This window comes from Oryzias melastigma, linkage group LG3, assembly GCF_002922805.2.
Source record: "Oryzias melastigma strain HK-1 linkage group LG3, ASM292280v2, whole genome shotgun sequence".
NCBI lineage: Eukaryota > Metazoa > Chordata > Actinopteri > Beloniformes > Adrianichthyidae > Oryzias > Oryzias melastigma.
The window spans coordinates 21,873,733-21,894,320 of record NC_050514.1 but is presented as its reverse complement, the minus strand read 5'-3'; the positions used below and the strand labels follow the sequence as shown (position 1 = coordinate 21,894,320).

Here is a 20,588-nt window from a genome sequence, read left to right as displayed (position 1 = left end):
CTGACATTGATAATCCGGAGATTTAAGAAAAAATATATTTTAATCTGAGTGTTTGAGTTATTTCTGGAACTATTCAAGAAAAGTTCCATTGAAATTAATTCCTAACCCACATTTGATTTAAAAAAAGTGATTTATTTATTTTTTTACACATTGCATAAATCATGACATTTCACACTGATAAGCTTCAACATATACAACATATTTAATAAAAATATACAAAACTTGATTTTATACAGTGAAAAGCTTCCACGTTTTGCTTCTCATCAATTGTGTGTAGCGGTTTGTTTTTATGAAAAATATAAATGGTTTTGTTATGGATGAATCACTTCATGCAAAACTATTGCATTTCATCCTTTAGGGATACACAGCTTTGAAGTTTTTGTGTTTTTTGTCCTAAATAACATCACTTTTGATAATTATTTTTGACAGTTTGTATCTCTTTCTAAAGCACTGTGTTACAAATGTATGAAAAGTGCCTTATAAGTAAATTTTTATTTGATGAATTGCAGTAACAACTACATTTTCAGGTAACTTCATGAATATTGGTTAGATTCATTTTAAGCATTGTCATAGTTTCTTTACAATCATATTTTTCTTTCAACAGTTTACACCAGTTTACTCTGCTAAATTTTGAACATAACCTGCTGTGTCTCAGTAAATATTTCAATGACCTATGGCATTTGCATTTTAGGCCCAGCCCTCTCTCAGTGTGTTTTCCAAAATCTCTTCATAAAGCCAGCTTTGTGTGAACTCTTGGCTCTTGTCCATCAGCTGGAACAGTCGCAGGTATTCTTCAGGGTACACATGTCCTGTCAGAGTGTCCTCAGGCAAGCCCATCTCTGATAACAGCCTGCTTCCGCTATCAGGTGACCAAAGACTGGAAAATAAGACAAAAACAATTGTACAACTGGAGCAGCTTGCGATTTTTGTGAGACTTTCATGAAGCTGCAATCAGCATGGGAGTGGCTTACTTGAGCCTGTCGATGAGCTTGACTTTCCTCTTTGCTAAACATTGCTTGATCATCATCAATAGAGTAGAAGCGTTAGAGGGAGTGAGGCCTTTAGAGAACAGGTCAGCCCGAGGACGCAGACGCACCAGACACAAGTTATCATTTGGAAGCTGAAAGGAGGAAGAAGGGAAATAAGTTATGAAGTCAACTTGCATTCATGCTATTGTGCTTGCCCTCATTCTTACCGTGCTCTTTGAGATTGGAACACTTTGTTTTGAGGAAACCACAAATGACTCCCAGGGCTCCTGGACAGGAAGAAGAGGAGATGGGGAACCATTAATAATCAGCTCTTTTTTTGTCGTCATCAAACTCAATTTCAAAATTTCAAATTAAGAGCTTTTTAGTCTCTTATGAAACGATCTATTGAGCAGAAAAGTTATAGCAGCAGACGGTAGAGTTAAATCTGATTGCTGTTATCTCCTCATTGACAAGAGGCTCACTCTCAGTCCTAGTTTAGCCCTCAATAAGGCCAGAGTGAGGAGGGGCTTCAGTGGTCCCATTAAAAAAAAAAAATTAAACATTTTTTGAAAGCCTTGCTCCTCAGATGATCCAAAATGTCATTCTCAAATGCTGACAAATTTTACACTGTTGTCCCTTGGAGGCATTATAGTTCTGTGGTTAAGTTCTGAGTAAACTTGTGTATGCAAATTAGACACACCACTATAAATAGCAATGAAGAGAAGGGTTTATTTCAGACTAAAAGTACTAATTGAAACCTCTTACTTTTGCAATATAAAAAATCTTATAGACATTTGCTCTTTTTTAAAAACAACACCCAGACATTTATTTTATTTTGTGGGTGTAATTCCAACATTATAACCAATATAATAAATCGACATATTTTATCAACCAGTAAGTTTTTTAGGACCTAACTCCATACAATTCCATGTACCTTGTGCAGAAGTTCAATGTCACAGGCCATCTGCCAGAGGACACCAAAAGCTCTGTAGTACCTCATCTCACCAGGTTGAGCCACAAGTTTCTGATAAATAAAAAATTAAAAATGACACAGATAAGGGATTTTTCACAGCTGAATTATCAGCGTTATTGCACGCTCCTATGACAGAACTGATTTCAATGACTAAAAGGCAGATTAATTCAAAAGAGTATCAGGTAAATAGCTGTATTCTTCTCATAAATGTGAAGAAAAAAAAAAATCACAATGAGATATTTTACCTTGTATTCCTTTTCGCTAATGAAAAGGTTAAGTTCTATTCTTCCATATCTGTAAACAGAGAGCCGCTCGAACAAAGCGTAAACCATCTTCAGGAGCATTCCACGTTCATTCCGCTGGGGCAGGATTCCCACCACCTTCACTGGGATGTCTGAACAAAATGTCCAAGTAGATGAATAAACAAAGCTTAATATGAAAGTCCAAAACGTAGACACAACAAAGAAATGTTTATTCAATGTTTTTTAAGATTTTATCTTGGAGGTTTAATAAGGATTTTTATTAAAAAGTAGATCACAAAACTATTTTAGATTCTGCTCATGGTCTGAATTCATGGCATTGCTAATGCGTTATGTGAGAAGATAATGGGATTTCTGTTTGTGGTCAAAGGCTCAGCTGTGAGACAAAAAGGTCCTTTGTACGTGTCAGAGAGAACTGGCAAAAAGACGGTGTCCAAAGTTGTTTCTTTTTCTCACCATCAGTCCAGCTGGCCTCTGACATTCCCAGATCAGTGAACAGTTTATCAGTGAACATAGTTGGTGGTTTTATATTTCCACTGCCAATTGGGTCTAATTTGAAGTAGTCGCAATAAACGACCTCCAGCTGACCATCAAGACGTCCCTCCAGCTCCTACAACAAAGAAACAACAATTATACTTTCACTTCAGTCCGCTAATGTTAATTGAAAATAAAATAATATAAATCATGACATATGCAAAGACAATGAATCAGGAGGGCATTAAAAAGTCCTCTGACGCTCTGAGACTTTAGTATTACATGTAGATCATGTAGAAAAGATCGATCTCCTTCAAGGGCCACAACCCGCTGAGCTCCAGCATTTAATAGTGTTTTTGTCAACACTCCAGGACCTAAAGCAGAAACACATAAATAGATTGTGCTTAGTCATAAACGTTTCACATTGTTTTGTAAAAATTCCTTGCAGCCCACATATCAACACATACCTGGATTACATTCGAAGATAACAGTTTTGGTATCCTGTGGATCAGGTGCTAAATGGCGTGTCACCACGTTAGCCAGATCTGGATTAACTATGAAGTGCCTTCTTTTTTTGCAAGCCTGAGCACGAAGTATATTCTCCTCTACTTTCCCAAGATCCAGATAGTCAAACCGACACAGAGGTCGAAACTGGCCCTGTGGTGACAGAAGAAACATTGACATTGAAAATAAATTGTTAAGAATTGTGTGTATGTGTGGTGGTGTGTCAATTTTCCTTATTGCTTTTGTTAGGTTTCTAGATTGTCTAGATTGTGTGTTTGTTTGTTAATCTAGTCAGAGATCTTTTTTTAAAAAATCCAGGAAAAGATAAGCAAAATATCTTCAAACATGTTGGTGTAATCAGGCATCTAAGATGTAGCCAAAATAGACATCTACAGGGGTGGACATTGTTTAGAAAAAAAGACAGAGACAGACATTTTCATGGTAGGATCCCATCATTTGTCATTTTTTTTCTACTGCAGATCAAACCCAACAAACAGACATATATCCATTTCTAGAAAGTTTTTTTTTTTTTAAACCAAGAGTTGCTATTATTTTTCCTCCTTAAACCTGCTTCTACTCGGCTGGGCAGTCATTTAGAAACAGTATCTTCAGCAACAAACAAAAACGATGAGGAAATGCATTGTGGCTATTCTGTAATTGTCATCCTGTGGGTGTCATTACATCAATATAACTATTATAAGACATCTGCAGTGCAAATCAACCAGTACTGTAACGCATTACCTTAACAGCTGCTGCAGACAGGTTTCTGTGTGTTAGGGATGAAGACAGGGAAGTCCTGTCTGATCGAGGCTGTTGGGAGCCTGTGGCAAGTGAAAGTCGACCTGAACCTAATGGGTCAAGGCTGTATGCCCTTCTATGAAGCGAAGGATCCCCGAGAGCACAGAGAGAGGAAGAGGTTGCTGGGGCCAAAACTGCATGTCGCAAACAAGATCTGCTTCGAATGGTGTGACAGCAAGAGGAGCGCAGCATCCGCTCCAATACTCTACAGAGCTGAGAGGACATGCTGGAAGTGGCCATACGACGTCCACACTGTCGCAGGGGTTATGGAAGGCTTGGGAACCACAAAGAAGTCACTACATAAAGAAAACAAGAGGAAATTATATATTATATAGCTGAAATAAAAAAATACTATAAAATACTATAAAAATTATTTTTAAAAAACTTCAGTTAATTTGTTCATAGCTAGATGTTACTAAAATGGCTCATGGAACAGTTTAAGAATGTTTATTCTTCATACACAACGGCAATTAAAGTAAAGTTGAAATAGTCTATCGCAGTAATCTCCTTTTATCACTTAGATATGTATTTCGGTTTAAAAAAAGAGCTTTTAAATGGCGAGAACATTGTAACAACAAAGCATTTTACAGACTCGTAATGTTGTTAGCTCTCTGATTAGCATTTTTGTCACTGTACACGAAATACTAACTTTATCGGAGAAAACGCAATCATACCTCACATACGAATATCTTCATGTTCTGAAAGGAACGAAATTGCTGCTTTAAAAACGGCTTTTGTGTCGGCGGTGGCTGGTAAAACTTGGTGACATTGAGCACGCCGCATCCTGACCCTTCGTGAATGTTTTGCAACCCTCACATGGTGCCGACGCAAGTATTTGACGTCATCAACATGCGACTGCAATGGGGACCAATCACAAAGAACCAACGACGATCAGCAGATAATTCATCAATTAAAAAAAACTAATTCGATACAGTTTGTTGTTTAAATAAGTATTTCACTGTAAATAACACCTTTTCAAAAATATGTAGCATTCTATATAGAAAAACCCTTAAAAATATATTTTTCGTGTATTGTGTGTTTACACGTTAGCATATGGCTACGGAAGTTGTCAGAGCTGCGCTGTAAAAGCGCGCAGTCCACTGCGCACAGCCCTCTGTCAAACTGAAGTCGACAAGAGAGAGGCTTGGTCTTCGCATTGAGCTCCTCTGTCATATTCTCTACAGTAGCCATGGCACGCGTCGATACATCCACAAGCAGACCCTACCACCTGGTTATCTTTGGAGCCACCGGCTTCACGGGGCAGTTCGTGGTGGAGGAAGTAGCGCGGACTGTGTCTGAAGGTCCGGGTGGGAACCTGAAATGGGCCGTGGCAGGCAGGAGCAAGCAGAAGCTGGAAAAAGTTCTGGAAAAGGCCGCCGGAGTTCTGAGTATGTATGGCCAGTAACCTTATATATGCTTGTTAAATACAAAATTCACTGTAAGAATGAAATAATTTAGCCGCTGATAGCGTTCAGACGCCCTTTAATCAGAGTTCAAAGAATAGCAGGATGATCCACAGATTGAGGAGAATTGCCCAACTCCCTCTCCAAAATGATAAAGCAATAAATATGAAGCATTGCTGACGAGTTAGATCTGACTTTGACCCTTAAATCAGGGCCCACAGAACAGATAGGAGAATTGCTAGGAAAATATATTATTTTTAAAGTTAGAAAAATTAATAAAAATAAAATATTCAGCTTTCAGATGGGTTTAGCTGGGTTACATTTTACGTGTTGTATTATTATTTGCTTTATTTATTTATTTTCCATTTTTGGGCATAAATGTGAGCAATCTCTTTGTATGACACCCCCTCCCCTCTGCATTTTCCCTGCAAATGAAAAGGCCTCTGTTTCATTGTTAATGAAGGTCATGCATGAGCTGATACCGTTTTAAATGCTGTTTGGTGTCAGCTTTGTTTTATCAACAGTTGCAGTAGATTTCTTTTTTAGACTTATATTCATCTATTTGTTCAGTTTAGCCCCCCCAAAATCTGTCTCAGGAATAAACAGTTTAGTATCTCTAATGTCATAGCCAGTTACTAAAAATCTGTGTATTATATTTTCTTAGTTAAATAAACATTTCTTTGCAGAATGTTTATTGTGCCGTCATTTTCCATGTTCCCAGTATGTGTCAGTGCAGCTGTCTAAACATGGAAAATCAAGTGCATTATAGATCAAGATACTGTTATCATTGTTGCAACTACAGTTTCCAAAGGATTAGAACGGTAATTCTGTTGTCTCGTCCTCAGCTTTCTGTTCAGCCAGTGCAGAACAGCTGATGGAACATACCAGCTAACTGGACAGTGTCCCGTCATGATGGCAGACACACCCGAACATGTCACTTATAGCTCTCGATACGAAAGTTATCTCACAGAAACAATTATATTGTCCTTTGTCTTGTAGTCATGTTGTAGCATTGAAATGTTTGAATTATCTGTATGCAGATATCTTCAAGGTGGTATAAAAAGTCCCCCAGGATTCTTAATAATCTGCATTCCTGTTGCAAATTCTTTATCAGTAATATCCTAAATAAAATATTGGATATGAGAATTCAACCATATTTGGTCCTTCATGCAAATTTTCTTCATAAACATGTGCTGCAGGTCACTGACTGTTTCTGTCTGGAAGTTGGTGGATGTGACTGTTTTTCTGGTGTGAAAAATCTAAATTTAGATCCTCTTAACCTTTTGTATTTTAGCTTTATTTAGGAGTGTTAAGACTTTTTAAAAATGTATAATTCATTTCTAAGCTATCTTTATCCTGTTTATTATATGTTATGCTTGTGTTTAATTGTTTAATTATTTAAAGATAAGATTTTTTTTTTATTCAAAATCCCTTTTTAATTCAAAAAACATATTTGCAGAATTACCAGACAAAATCCTGTAAATGGCTTAGACTTTTAATATTAATGGAGGTTTTGTGTATTAGTTTTACTTTATCTTAGTCATTTTCAGTCACAAGAAACTGAATTGTTTTTTTCTCCTTTTCATACCAGTTCATATTTTTGCACTATTTTCTTTAGTACTATTTAAAATCGAAAAAAACTTTATTTCATTGTGATTTTATATTTGTTCATTGACTTTTTTGCAATTTAATAGTATTTAATAAGTTCTCAAGAATGTAGAAAAGCTGCACACAAATGACATAATTCTGCTTATCTTCAGGGGTTTCAACATGGAGCGGTTAAAACAGAAAAGCTATGCTTTAGTTAGAAATTTACTCATACATTTTTCTGTCTGTTAATTAATGAGTAACTAGATGTTGATCGAAACACAAAGAGTCTGCCTTTGGTGCAGCAAGCTGGCTCAAAGCCTTCAGGCAAAGACGAGAAATTCAAGATTTATTTTTTCTTTTTTATCTTGCTACACAGAGAAGAGCTTCTTCATAGCAGTTAAAATTCTTCAGGAAAACATTACATTAAACTGACAAAATAAATGCTTCTGTAATGTATTGCCAGTTTTGAAAGGTTATCAATGATCAACTTTAATAGATTAGAAGACTTGCTAAAAAAGTGGAATCTATCTTTATGTGTGTTGGTTTTGCTGTTGCACAGTTTGTCTTTTAACCTAAGTTATTTGTTTAGATCAATACAAAAACTCCATTTGTTTTTTTAATTGTGAAAAAAAACAATGTTACCAGTAAGTCATACTGTATAAACTGTTGTATTCCTGCAATGTAGTCTTTCCTGTTCTTACCTAATTGTCCTTATTGTCAGAACCGTTTAACCCAGTAGGTAAAAATATGTTCAACACATTTAATTTTTTTTGACTGTTTAACCGCTCTAATAGTTTTATGATTTTTTTTTTTTTTTTTTTTTTTTTTTGTAAGCCTGAACTGAGGACAGAAGTGGACATACTAGTTGCAGATGTAGCAGAGGAAGACTCCCTGGCAGCCATGTGCAAACAGGCTGTCATTGTTCTTAACTGTGTTGGGCCTGTAAGTAAAAGCTTTTTATATGTTTATTTACTTTTTGCAAAAGATTAATCAAGATTAATCTCTTTGTTTTACATTATTTGATGTCAAGTGGATGAATAGAAGTTATTTCTGTCATTACATCTTCTGTTCTCACTTTTACTTTTCTCTTTCAAGTTTGTGCAGTCAATTTGTGTTTTTAAAAGTTATTCTTCCATATTAGTAGTTTGGTTTAATCCAAAAATACACAAAAAAGTCATTTTTTGTCTTTTAAATCTTTTTTTTGTTAAGTCAAATCATTTTTGGTGTCTTGTCTCTTCTACAATAAAAGACTTCATGAAAACCTAAACTTTTAGAGCTAATTATTGTCTTTAAGATTATAGTTTGCTCTGTAACTTGGTTTTTGTGTTAAAATCAGGAATATACAAGTTACTTTTAAAATTGCCAAGCAATCAAAAATTTGATTTTACTTTGTATTCTATTTATCCTTAGAATGAAAACATTAAAATAAATGTAGGATCTGAAGAATTTGGATTGAGAACTATTGAGTTTTTTCTATCAGTTTTTTAAATTGTTTCTATAAATCCAGGATTTTCTTTGCTTTCTTTCTGGCTTTGCAGCATCTTTTGTGTTTTTCTCAGTGACGTTTTTGCTGCTTCTGTTTTTCCACAGCACCATTTACCTTTACAGTTGGAAGCAAAGCAGTTCAGCACTTTTCTTACCCTATTCAGCACTTCATTTATCATCAAGTTGAATTATTTTTTCCTAATGGCACTTAAAGGATGCATATTTTTCGCTATGCTTGCTTTTTACTTCACTTATTATTTATTTAGCTTTGCATCTTCATAAAAAAGAATAGTACAGTTTTATGTCAAAAGCCTCATTGCTCATCATCTACCAGCTAGCAAATGAAGCATTTTACTTGGTGGATTTATGCACAGCAATATAAAGAAGTAAATGTTTTTATTGATAACTTCTCTTTGACTCATTTGACTAAGTAAAGTTTCCTGCAATAAATGCCCTCAAAGCCACATCACACTAGGTTCTCATGTTGGATAATTCAAACAAGACACAACAGGGAACAGCCGATCATATATTAATATTAGTATGCTTTAAATCCACAAAATAACCTTGTGGTATTCCATGTGACTTGGCAAATGCAAAACTCTTATTGTACCCATAAATTATCAGTATACATCTGATGTACTGTCATCAGGTCAGTGTGATTGTAATGAAAACTATGGATGATTTTAATGCAGAAAACCCTTTTTTTATTAATGTTGTTTAAAATAATTTAATAACGTGTGTTATTTGTTCTCCTTTCTCTAGCTCTTTCTTTTATTTTCTTCTGTTCATCAGACAGGAGGAAGTTTTCTAAGGCGGGAAGTTTTCTGGAGATTATATCGTTTTCCAGAATTAGGGTATTCGTTGGGGCAGATATATGATCTTGTAATTTATGATTAAAAAAAATCCCAGACACCAGAAAACACATAATTTAATGATTGCTGTGTCCCTAAACAAACTGAGACCTTTGCAGATACGACTATCAGCCAACATGGAATCACGAGGACAGGAACTGAAGCCAGAAATGGTCTGAAATGTTTTATGTTTCCGTCTTTGTGCACAGTACAGATTCTATGGTGAGCCGGTGGTCAAAGCTTGTGTGGAGAATGGAGCCCACCACATCGACATCAGCGGAGAGCCACAGGTTTACTTCCTTTTTTTGTCAAATTGAATTTTGATGCTTTAATGTCTTTTTTTTCTTTCATAAATATGCCTTAAAACTCATCTGACATTTTTAGATTTAATCCTTTAATATGAATCTTTTATACTTTTATAACTTTTGAAAGACACATTCTTCTAGCTGTCGTGCGTTGAATGCTGATCTGGCGGTGGACATTTGGAGTGTTGTCCTGCAGATGTCCTGGCATTCAGCCTTTGACTTGGCTTGTAACTGGGTTTAATTGAAGACGTACTGAGATTCATGCTGTGTCTTATTAGAGGAAATGAACTCGGCCACATGGGAACTTTGTACTCCTGCTTTCAAACGGTGGTTTGGGAGCAACACATCTCACCAAAACACAACTGGATTTGGCAATTCAATTTAATTCATTTTATTACGTTTTTCTTTAAAATGTCAGGGTAAAAGTTTAGGTGGTTTATAATATATATATCAATATGAGCTGTTTTATTTGAAAAGGTATGGTATCTGTTTAAATTCTGCTTAGTTTTTGGAAATGGAAAACCGCATGAAGTTTGTTTGTGTGTGTGGACAGTTTCTGGAGGGCATGCAGTTGAACTACAGCAGCCAGGCTGCTGAGAAGGGTGTGTACATCATCGGGAGCTGCGGGTTCGACTCCATCCCTGCAGACATGGGAGTTCTTTTCACCAGAGACCAGTTTAAGGGTGCGCACACCTGACCTACATGCCTCCACCTGTTACTGCTATACATTCGATCAGTATTTGTAAGAGATGCTGTTTATTTCCATGCAGGGACTTTGACATCAGTTGAGAGTTTTCTGACCGTTGGCTCAGGACCAGATGTAAGTCACAATTTATTTTTATAACTTACATTTTTGGGTTTCACTTTTATTGATTTCTACTGCCTGATGTCTTTTCTCATTTTGTGTCCTCTTTGTGGTGTTGGTCAGGGTGGGTGTATCCATGATGGCACATGGCAGTCTGCCATCTATGGCTTTGCTGACAGTCAGAACTTGCGGAACCTCAGGAGGAAGTTTAATCACAAACCTCTACTCCCCGTAGGACCAAAGCTGAAACCCAGGTACAAAATAAAATGCATATATATTTGTATTTATTAAAAAAATGTAAACAAGTTAAAGGAAATATTTAGCCACTTCTTTTTTGGTACATATCTAATTTTAAAAAATGTAATGAAATATAAATATAAAACTGTTGGTGCTTATTTTAGACTCAAATTTGTATTTTTGTGAATTTTTAGGGGAGCTCTGTTCTATAGTAATGAGATCCAGCAGTATGCAATCCCCTTCATGGGTTCTGATCCCTCTGTTGTCAAGCGGTCTCAGCGGTTCCTTGTAGAAGAGCATAAGGCCACCCCGGTATGTGTGAGGATTGAAGGTTATGAAATTTTGTTTCCAATGTTTTTCATTAAGATTTTTTGCTCTTGATGGTTAAAAGTTTTGCAGTTAAGTGATCCATTGTTCTCATGAACGATTCATGAATCTTGTTTTATTGGATCCAGTAAGTAAAGTGTGTTGATCAAACCGTTGTTCTCATCCTCAGGTCCAGTACGGAGCATATGCTGGAGTTGGAGGTTTAGGGAACACGATCAAGTTGATGTTTGCTGGAATGATGTTCCTGCTTTTAGTCAAGTTCAGTTTTGGACGCAACCTGCTCATCAAGGTAAAATAGAGTCACACCTACCGCTGTCATAGCAATAAATGCATTATTTTTTTAATTTACAAGTTCATACTTTGGTTAGATTTCCTTTAGATTTCCTATTAAAAATGATTTAATTAAATTTTTTATGAGATGTTCAATGTGAAACACATTTTGTTTGATTATGAAAACATTTTAACACATAACTAGTCAATGTAAGTTAACCCTCTAAAGGCTAAATTAGGTTTTAGTAACAGAAAAGTGTGATATTTGGGGGAAATTGCCATATCGAGTGGTCATATACAATTCTGACTTTTATTTTTAGAGAGACCGTCGCATGCAATGAGTTCTGAGATGTTGCAGATTTGCAACATTTGGACATGTCTTGAAACTTTGGATGTGAAACTTTTTTCTGCTAATGCACAATTAAGTCCTACAGTGGTACTTTTGATTAAAAAAGGCCCATAAATGTGAATGTGGAGTAATTAGGTAGCCAGCATTTAGCTGGTGCAAATCTGCAACGCGTGGCCCGAGAGGGTTAACAAAAATGTAACTTAAAAAATAATTTATGAAATCTTAAATCAGATACGAACAAAAAAAAAAACAATGTTTTATTTATAAAGCACAATGAATTATTTCAAAATAAAAGGATTTATCTAAACTCAGTAATTTGATTCTGAATTTTGTGGAGATCCTTTCCATTTTTGATCCAATCAATTCATTTTGTAAATGCAGACTTCTTAACTGACTCTTACTGAACATGTTCATCAAAACTCCAGATGATGAATGGTTGATTCTCCTGTACTTTCAGTACCCAGAATTCTTCTCTTTTGGCGCTTTCACAAAGGCCGGACCAACTAGAAAGCAGGTAAAATAATGACATTGTGAATGGCATTTAAGGATCATTTTCCAGACACTGACAAACTAATGTAAATAAATGTTTTGCATCCATACGACTCACAGATGGAGGGCTCATCTTTCCAAATGGCTTTCCATGGAGTGGGCTACACAGAGGAGCAGGACCCCTCCCAGGACAAACCCACCACCAAGATCCGCACTCTGGTTCAGGGACCAGGTACTGGAAGTTGAGGAGAAAAAATGTGAAAAAAATATATGCGAATGTTATTTTTCCTGAACAGTATGTCCTCTTTTTTTTTTTTTTTCAGAGGCTGGCTATGTGGCCACGCCCATCGCCATGGTGCAGTCTGCTCTAACGATTCTCAACGAACCTGCAGCTCTGCCCAAGAAGTGAGTTCTCACACAGATTTACTGACACAGTTTGCAGTTATTCACGTTTTTATTTTCCAGAAATCCTCTAAATTTAATTTGTAATTATCTGCAAGCTGCACACTTTCACGGTTCATTTTTGAAAAATGTTATTTTCAATATATTTATTGCTTTAACATTGAGTGGAGTTTCATTATGTATTACTGTGATTTACTTTTCAGGGGAGGAGTTTACTCTCCAGGAGCTGCTTTTTCTAAAACCACACTCGTCAACCGCCTCAACAAACATGGCATCCAGTTCTCTGTTATCTAAAGCCCGCCCCCTTTCCCCTCAACGCCGTCTTTTAGGTTTCTGTTTGCACTAATATTCATACTAATAAAAGAAACATTTCCAGCTTTAGAAAAGAATAGGTTTTGATAAAGAACGGTTTAGACAAACCATATTTGTTTGTTGGTGGTGCTTTAATGTCAGTAGAAACTTTCCGGTTCGCTTCAGTTTGAAATCTTTATCATCATTCTGCTAACAAACAAACAAACTTCCAGCAGAGGCAGCATTTCCCTATGAGGACGATCAAATAACGGTTCTGTGTAATCAAGTTTGGCATGACTCTCCACTAATAAAATTATCCCAAATAAAGAAAGTTTTCTGGGAAAATTTTGATTCGCATCATGTGTTTAAACACAAGCAGAAAAGAACTCACATTCTCTTTGGTTATAAATCAGTCAGAAACAAAAAACTTCAAATGACAGATGTAAAAAGATCAGATCAGAAGTAGATCAATAAACCATAAAAGCTGTAAAAAGGGTGTATCTGCCATCTGACTGCAGGTGCTGTGTGTCTGTGCACGCCCCTGCCTTTACTGGGCTGGTCTTCCAAATCATTCTTCAAACAAATCTGTGTTCTTCGTGAAGGTTCAGCTCGGCCATCCAAAGAAAACCTGTTTTTGCTCTTCAGAAATGCTGGTTTCTCAAGCACCAAAGGACTTGATCTCATCAAAAGCTGATTTGGTTTGTGGTTGGTGGAACAAATTTGATTCCATCTGGGGTGGAGGCATGAAATGTCTTAATCTGGAGAGTAAATAGATTTAATCTCAGCTGTTTTTCCTGTTTGGGTTGAAATTGTCTTTGGGTGTGCTTTGCTTTGTGCTCAATTCATGAATAAACCCAAAAAGATGGAAGAAAAAGAAGTCTTGTCTGTATCAGACCATTTCTGTAGCTTCATCAGAGGCTACATGTAACAGGGTTTGTAAACTATAACGTTCTGTTATAAATGATTTGATTGGCAGGTTTTAATTTTAACACAAGCTGTAGACATCTACCTGGGGCCTTTATTGTCCTAAAGAAAATAAAATCTAGTTGGTGCTTACATGCATATGTGGGTTTTCCTGGCAGAAATCTGTTTCTGGAGACCAAAGTGGACTTGAACCCACAAACCTCAGTATGAATTATTCTTCCTTCTCACCCACTGAGTTTGTGTTAACTCAGAAAAGGAAACTCTTGCTTACTGACAATCCTGTGACAGCTGTGAAAAACACGAAAAGACGGTTTCCATGTAGACCTGAAGGCATGTCCTTCATTAGTCTCTTAAGATAATCAAAAACAGCAAACGGTTTTATCAAATTAAAATATTTATTCATTAAAAACAACTATTGGATACAAAAAAAAATACAAGTTCACAATAGAAAAATCTCCTGTCCTTTATCCTGTGAATTATTATCCTGCGAATTATTATCCTGCGAATGCTCCTTAGTCCAGGTATACATTTGTGTGTTTATTGCGACTCTTGGTTGAGCAGCTGGTGAGCATAGATGGCATCTTGATAGTGATATTTTTCTGCCAAAGCCATGATGGAGTCGTAGCACCTGATTCTGCTCAGGACCTTGAGGTCTTCAATAACAGCAGATCTGTAGCAGACAGAATATATAAAAAAAAAAAAGATAAGAAACATGGAAGAGATGCATAGTACTGGAATAAATCTCTAATAATCTTACATTTTATTTAAACATTTTTAAACTCAAAAGTCAGTTAAGATGTTTATATGGTCTAGAAAGCTTCACATTATTGTAAGGGGCTTCATTACTTGGTGTCTGGATCTCCAGGAGGCTGCTGTTTGCAGATTCTATGAACGTCCTGAACTATGTGGTTTCTGAAATTCTGCAGCTGAGGCAAACACTGACTGTCTCCTTCGAACCACGAAATTGGGAAAGATTCTGCAATCTGAGCAAAAGGGACACGATGCGTTCACAGACGTTAAGAAAATACACAGGTATTACATTCAAATCAATTTCTGAAAAGATCCAATACCTTTTTGCATGCAGAGGTGGTGTTGGATAGTGTCTGACTGCACAGTGTGATCATGAGGTATCGGTTCAACAGTTTATCCAGCATCAGTTCCTTTAAAACAGCCTCAGGAAGCAGGAGATCCCACCTGCCCATGTTACCTAGAAGCTGAAAGAACATTTCTGATTAAAACTTTATCCTAGACATGAGGAAAAAGTCAAGACAGAATGGAGGAAGATCTGTCTTGATCCATACTTTCACGCCTGTCCAGAACTGCTGATCCCTGAAGCGACACTGAGGTGAAGATCTGTCATCCAGACACCTACACAAAACAAAACTGTCAGTAAAAATACTGTACCATTGAACTGATCTGTAAAAAAGGTCAAAGTAACATCAGAAGCTTAGTCTATACAAATAGCCCCCAAATATATAGTTTTTGAAAATGTCAACATCAAAAGATGACTCAAACTTACCTTTTGGGATAAAGAGGTATGAAAACATCTTCATCCACACAGTTTCTCAGCCTCTGGATCACAGCCTCAATAAACCCCTGTGTGGAACATCCATAAAAATTAGATTTTTTTTTTTTTAATGCAAACATGCAGAGTGGTTTTTATGTGCGAGAAAGAAACGCTGTACAACTGTGAGCTTCACCTTGACTGGTTTACTCTGCTCGCCTTGAAAGATGGAGTAATCCTCCTTAAGTCTGTGACAAACACCAGACAGACTGGCTGACTGTTGGTGGGACATGGGATCCCACACCAGCTCCACAAAAGCTGAAAGACAAACAAACAAACAAACTGATGATTCTTTAGTGTTTAACACTTTTGTGCTTTAAAATAAATCCATGACATCGTACATACAAAAGTAGGTAGGGAGAAGATTACAAGGTTTATAACAAAGGGGTTAAATAATTTATTTAATGTAAATTTGAAATCTTAAAAGTTTTCTTGTTGTGTAAAAGGACATTTTACCAGTCATTTTTGGTAGAACCGTCTTCTCTATAGTGCTGGACAGCGTCTGTCTGTCTGTGTGCTCCAGTTCTTCATGGCCGTGGCCGTGGCAAAATGTCTCCACCGCCGAGAACCACGGGTGGTTTTCAAACTCTCCGCAGCTTGACTCCTAAATCGAGCAAAATTGATTCAGTTTTGTGGCTGCACAGCGCTCCGTGTTTACCTGAACTTTGAAATACCTGTAGAGGGTTCCATGACAGCAGCTGATGGCGGATGATGGGGTTCAGCAGCTTGGGCAGGCACAGTGAGATGTAGGCATTGTGGTAAGACTCCGAGTACGATCTTCTCCACTCTTCAAAGCGAGCCAGAATGTTTTTGACGCAGCAGAAGTCGTCCTGGACATCGGAAAACACGTCTTTGGATCTCGACTGGATGTCAGCTGGAACGAGAAAAAAACAACGTTTTCAAGCACACAAAAAAGACTACAAAATACAAGTTTAAAAATAAGGCTAATTTGTACAGGGATGCAAATACAAACAAAAATATGTTGATTTCATTTAGACATACCTATTCTTGTTTGCAACTGCTCCTCCTCTTCTGGAGAAAGTTGAGCATCTTCAGGTAAATCACAATCTTCAGATTTAGGATCTTTGTTGCTGAAATACATATTTTAAAAAGACACAGAAATATGGTTCAGAACTGGTTAAAACATAACTTTATATTTCTTTCAGTATACAAAATTCAACAAAACTCACTTTTTTCTGTCTGTCTCAACAGTGGAGCTACTTTGCTCATCCGTGTTATCTAAAAATGAAAACCAAATCAGATGAATGAGTCACGCTGGGATCATTTGCTGATGTTAACTTAACAGTTTACTTGTGCTACAAAGCAACACATAGTGAGGACTCACAGCTGAGCTGCTGCAGGCGGTCAGCCTGCTCCTTAATCCTCTCTCGTGTCTGAGCCAACAGCGCCTCCATCTGGTCAGATAAGAGCGTGTGCAGCTCCACTTCCAACGCATTGATCTCAACAACCTAAAGTCAACAAATCATTGTGAAGAAAAACATGAATGTTTAAAAATGTAATTGGCTGGAAACTAAATACATTTTTTAGGTATTTTTTCAGGTAAATAAACAAAAATCAGCTGAAAGATGACATTTATGCTTATGAACCAAACATTCAAGGGACCAATGAAATTGTTATCTAATTATTTTGCAGCATTTGCTCATAAAAACTAGAATAAAAAGTAACATGATTTTAATGTTTTATCCTTAAAAAGTATTTATTTTTTTGAGAAATGTGTTTAAATTCTGACCTTTTCCTGGAGACACTCTACCAAGTTGTGAATGTAAAGAGTCATGTTCCTGTAAAACTTCAGCTGGCTCTCAGAGGACACGTCCTCCAGCAGCTCCATAGAGGCTGTAGCGTTCTCCACATCTCCCGCCATTCTCCTCAGCTCTGCCTGCCGTGCTCGGTGCACCTCTTTCAGGGAATCAAGCCTGAAGATAATGAAAATTAAACATGAAAGAATAATGATTTCAAAAAATCTAAAGAGTTTTATTCTTATGAGCCATAACTGAGTTCTTAAAAAACACATATGTTGGTAAAGAGTTCAACCAGAGAGGTTAAAAAGATTTTAAAAAATGAAAACAACAGCAGTTTCTGAGGATTGATTGGTTTCAAATTGAATAAAGTAACAAAATTATTGTTGCAAACCCAACTTAAGTATAGCTTGATTTTTTTTAGTGCAATAACAACTAAAATCTGTAAGAATTTACATTTATATACAAATTTACATCAATTGTTATAACACAGAAAACACAAAGTGAAATTTTATGCTTTAGTAAATCATCTACACTCAATTTATAACAATATTTAAAAAAATATACCCTATTAACTCTTTACTTTTAGTTTTTCAACATTTCAGAAAAAATATTGAAATGTTAAGTGTCTATGAATAAAAGAAATGTTAAAAATGTGTGTGTACATCATCAAAAATACATTCCATGTAAACTGACTTTCCAGTGATCCTTTTCTTGATCGTTGAGACAGAAACTGGAGGAAGACTCTTCGGGATTTTGTTTCTTGAAGATCTTTTCTTGTTCCTTACTCTGTCTTGTCTGATGTTGCTGCTAGAGTCACTGCCAGACGGGCTCTGAGGTTAAAAAAAAAAAAAAAAACAGAATTCAATGTCAAAACTGTAGAAAAGCAGCATCCCAACAATAATGAAAGGCCTGAGTATTAAATAAGATTAATGTAGTTTTTTTTTTTAAACACACAACTTGTATCGGTCAAGTGGAGGAAGGATTGAACGAATCATAAAAACTTTGGGTGCGACAGTAAAATCAGATGTAAAAATACATCAAATCTTACTTGCTCTCCTGGTCGTCTCTTAAGTCCCTTTTCAATTTGTGTTTCTTCCCAAAGTTCCTGCTCTTCTTCATCAGAACCATCCAAACTCTCACCACTTGTACCTTTTCATAAAACAAAAACACACAAAAGATGTGTGTTTATTGCAGAAAGACAATCATATCTCAGAAGGTCAACTTTATTAGGCCATTTTGTCAAAGAGTAAAATTATTGTCGATGCTCCTGCCTCTCATACCTAACTTCTCTGCAATCCTCTCCCTGATGCTCTTCAGTCGTGGAGCGAATTCAATTCTTCTTTCATGATCATCTGGCTCATTATCATCATCGTCGTCAACTCTCTCCTCTTCGTCCTCCCTGCTGTAGTGATCTGGCGTGCTGCCGTTTGAGCTCGGGCGGTCCCGACGCAGTGAAATAAACTCCTTCTGGGCTCGAATGGCAGATCGCTGCTTCCTGGCTGCTTTGATCTCCTTAGCATTGGGGATAATTACTGCAGAAAGAAGCAAACCCACAAACATATCAACAAACGAGCAGGAAATTCCCTGATTCCAATATTTTAGAAGCTCTTTGATCTTGATAAAATGAACCCTCTGACATCAACATGAGGTGCAGATCCACATCAACACTCACTTGGTTTGGGAGCAGAGCAGGTGGAATCTGATTCAGAGGTCGCTGAGGAGGACTCAACACCTCCTCCATTAGTGACATCCTCGTCATCATCACCGTTACTGTCCTCACTGTTACCGTCTCCACTATTGATGTCCTCACTGCTAGAATTATGTTTAGGAGACTGTAGCAAGGCTTCATCACAATGATCATGCCTGGGGGAAGCAGATGATATGCCACCTCCACCACCTAAGGAGTAAAGAGGGTTATCACACGAAATAAGTTCAATCTTCACATATCCAACCCCTTTAGATTATTTAATTAATACATTGAATAATACAGTTTGACTTTGTTGCACTACTGTTAATCACTGGATGTGACGTTAATGACATGCGCAATAAACTTTCAACAAAAAAGGGGGCAGAAAAGTATAAAGAACTGCCATAAATAAATAAATCTAAAGCTGATCTTGGCTTCAGGAACATTAATGAAAAAGTCCTTAAATGCAGTTCATTAATTTGACACCCTTTTTTGTTGTTACACTGACAGGATGTTAGACTGTCATAACATGCAAGTGTTGGCTTGACTAAGCACTCAACAGATATACAAGTATCGTTTTGGGGACAGCAGTAAATCTAAAAGATGTCTGAATATTATTTAACTTCCATTTAATAAACTAAATAGTGTGTTTTAGCATATCAGCGGCTTGTTACTGAATGGATGAGACTGCCTTATAACTTAAGGTATCTTTGCAAATCAGAAAAACATCAGTTCCAGAGTCAGACTTGTTTAACAATGACAAGCAAAAAGAAGAAGACATTAAACAATGATGCAAAAACTACTAGAAGAATTCACCTTTGTTGAAGGTGTTCCTCGCAGGTGAAGCCTCTTCCTTTTTTCTGGATTGGAACAGGACAGTTTTTTCAGAAGTCCTCTTTAATTGAAAACTTGACTCTTCATCTGAAACACGCAAAAGCCACCAGATATTTTCAATTGATTTTCATAACACCAATCATGCATTTTATGTTTATTTTAACTATTTTGTTCTATTACTAAACATTCAGATTTATGGACTGGAAACGTTGCTCTGTCGTTTACTAATCTCAGGGAAAAGATGACTTACTTTCTTTTTCGACAGAGAAGCTTAGGACGGATTTAGTCTTCCAGTTAGTCCCGTCATTTTTTTTACTCTTCTCTTCTGTCAGCTCCGGGTTCTCTCGGTGCTCTTCGTCACTACTGTCGGCCTTCGGAGGCGTTACTTCCCGCTTCGAACTGCATGAGATCCCGCGACCTGGCGCTGCTTTCAACGACGCGTTTACCACTGAAGCCTTCACGTTTTCATTTTCTTCCACGTGGGCTTTTCTCTGCTCTTCATCTTCAGAGGAACTCTGCTTTCTCTGTCGAAAGTTTCTTCTGGGTTTTTTGTTGAACATCTTGTCATCTCTAGTGATATTAACCCTTATGGACTAAACAATGCCGTAAACTGGACGTAAACCAGCGTGCGATGTGTTGGGAAAAGGTCGCAAATTGCAGGCAATGCATTATGGGCAATGTAGTAAAAACATTTCACTATATAATTTACAGTAATTTTGCTATTTTTGTGCTATGCTCGTTAATTCCTTTTATTTGTTTGTTTGCTTATTTTAAATATAATGCTAAACATAGGAAAAGTATTTGTTTATGTAGTTTCCATATACACAATTTACCATCATATTTTTTTATTTGTGCGATATACAGGGTGTTTTTTTAATTATTTCTTTAATTTTCTTGAATTAGTTTTTTTATGTATTTATTCATCCTTTAATAATTTTTTGTATCTAACGACAACGATACATTTCCTCCTATACAGCTTTTTTTAATTTTAACAACCATTTATTTATTTATTTATTTATTCATTCATTTATGTATGTG

The 20,588-nt window shown here is 36.6% G+C and overlaps 3 protein-coding genes across 3 annotated transcripts; 1 reads left to right on the top strand and 2 right to left on the bottom strand.

The window, feature by feature from the left end:
• Window positions 1-119: 119 nt before the first annotated feature.
• On the bottom strand, window positions 120-4,836 carry tfb2m (transcription factor B2, mitochondrial). The gene is made up of 10 exons (XM_024295726.2): window positions 4,652-4,836; window positions 3,921-4,273; window positions 3,143-3,332; window positions 2,958-3,049; window positions 2,658-2,811; window positions 2,187-2,335; window positions 1,903-1,992; window positions 1,196-1,255; window positions 972-1,120; window positions 120-877 (listed from the first exon to the last, which is right to left on the bottom strand). The coding sequence occupies exons 2-10, from the start codon at window positions 4,215-4,217 to the stop codon at window positions 688-690; spliced, it is 1,371 nt and encodes a 456-aa protein (XP_024151494.1). The 5' UTR covers window positions 4,218-4,273; window positions 4,652-4,836; the 3' UTR covers window positions 120-687.
• Window positions 4,837-5,050: 214 nt separating this feature from the next.
• On the top strand, window positions 5,051-12,912 carry LOC112160872 (saccharopine dehydrogenase-like oxidoreductase). Its single transcript, XM_024295727.2, has 12 exons — window positions 5,051-5,365; window positions 7,800-7,912; window positions 9,516-9,596; window positions 10,165-10,294; window positions 10,382-10,431; window positions 10,540-10,670; window positions 10,848-10,965; window positions 11,150-11,269; window positions 12,057-12,113; window positions 12,209-12,320; window positions 12,412-12,493; window positions 12,694-12,912. Exons 1-12 carry the CDS (start codon window positions 5,167-5,169, stop codon window positions 12,782-12,784), a joined length of 1,284 nt encoding a protein of 427 aa, XP_024151495.1. The 5' UTR covers window positions 5,051-5,166; the 3' UTR covers window positions 12,785-12,912.
• A 1,169-nt stretch (window positions 12,913-14,081) lies between these two features.
• gcfc2 (GC-rich sequence DNA-binding factor 2) lies at window positions 14,082-20,549 on the bottom strand. The gene is made up of 18 exons (XM_024296191.2): window positions 19,801-20,549; window positions 19,533-19,637; window positions 18,702-18,926; window positions 18,310-18,561; window positions 18,078-18,178; window positions 17,723-17,859; window positions 17,020-17,203; window positions 16,615-16,738; window positions 16,460-16,508; window positions 16,272-16,360; window positions 15,944-16,143; window positions 15,726-15,873; window positions 15,406-15,527; window positions 15,225-15,301; window positions 15,007-15,073; window positions 14,776-14,919; window positions 14,552-14,688; window positions 14,082-14,375 (listed from the first exon to the last, which is right to left on the bottom strand). The coding sequence occupies exons 1-18, from the start codon at window positions 20,108-20,110 to the stop codon at window positions 14,243-14,245; spliced, it is 2,604 nt and encodes an 867-aa protein (XP_024151959.1). The 5' UTR covers window positions 20,111-20,549; the 3' UTR covers window positions 14,082-14,242.
• Between the last annotated feature and the right edge of the window lie 39 nt (window positions 20,550-20,588).

What these genes read in the sequence shown, in the direction of transcription:
- tfb2m (XM_024295726.2), bottom strand. Translation starts at nt 4,217, where the DNA reads ATGGCCACTTCCAGCATGTCCTCTCAGCTCTGTAGAGTATTGGAGCGG. An exon ending in TATCTTCGAATGTAATCCAG is followed by an intron (nt 3,050 to 3,142) that starts GTATGTGTTGAT and finishes TTTCTGCTTTAG; the next exon opens with GTCCTGGAGTGTTGACAAAA. An exon ending in TTCCAATCTCAAAGAGCACG is followed by an intron (nt 1,121 to 1,195) that starts GTAAGAATGAGG and finishes TCCTCCTTTCAG; the next exon opens with CTTCCAAATGATAACTTGTG.
- LOC112160872 (XM_024295727.2), top strand. Translation starts at nt 5,167, where the DNA reads ATGGCACGCGTCGATACATCCACAAGCAGACCCTACCACCTGGTTATC. An exon ending in CCGTTGGCTCAGGACCAGAT is followed by an intron (nt 10,432 to 10,539) that starts GTAAGTCACAAT and finishes GGTGTTGGTCAG; the next exon opens with GGTGGGTGTATCCATGATGG. An exon ending in CACTCTGGTTCAGGGACCAG is followed by an intron (nt 12,321 to 12,411) that starts GTACTGGAAGTT and finishes TTTTTTTTTCAG; the next exon opens with AGGCTGGCTATGTGGCCACG.
- gcfc2 (XM_024296191.2), bottom strand. Translation starts at nt 20,110, where the DNA reads ATGTTCAACAAAAAACCCAGAAGAAACTTTCGACAGAGAAAGCAGAGT. An exon ending in AGAGACGACCAGGAGAGCAA is followed by an intron (nt 17,860 to 18,077) that starts GTAAGATTTGAT and finishes TTTTAACCTCAG; the next exon opens with AGCCCGTCTGGCAGTGACTC. An exon ending in TGTCATGGAACCCTCTACAG is followed by an intron (nt 15,874 to 15,943) that starts GTATTTCAAAGT and finishes TGCTCGATTTAG; the next exon opens with GAGTCAAGCTGCGGAGAGTT.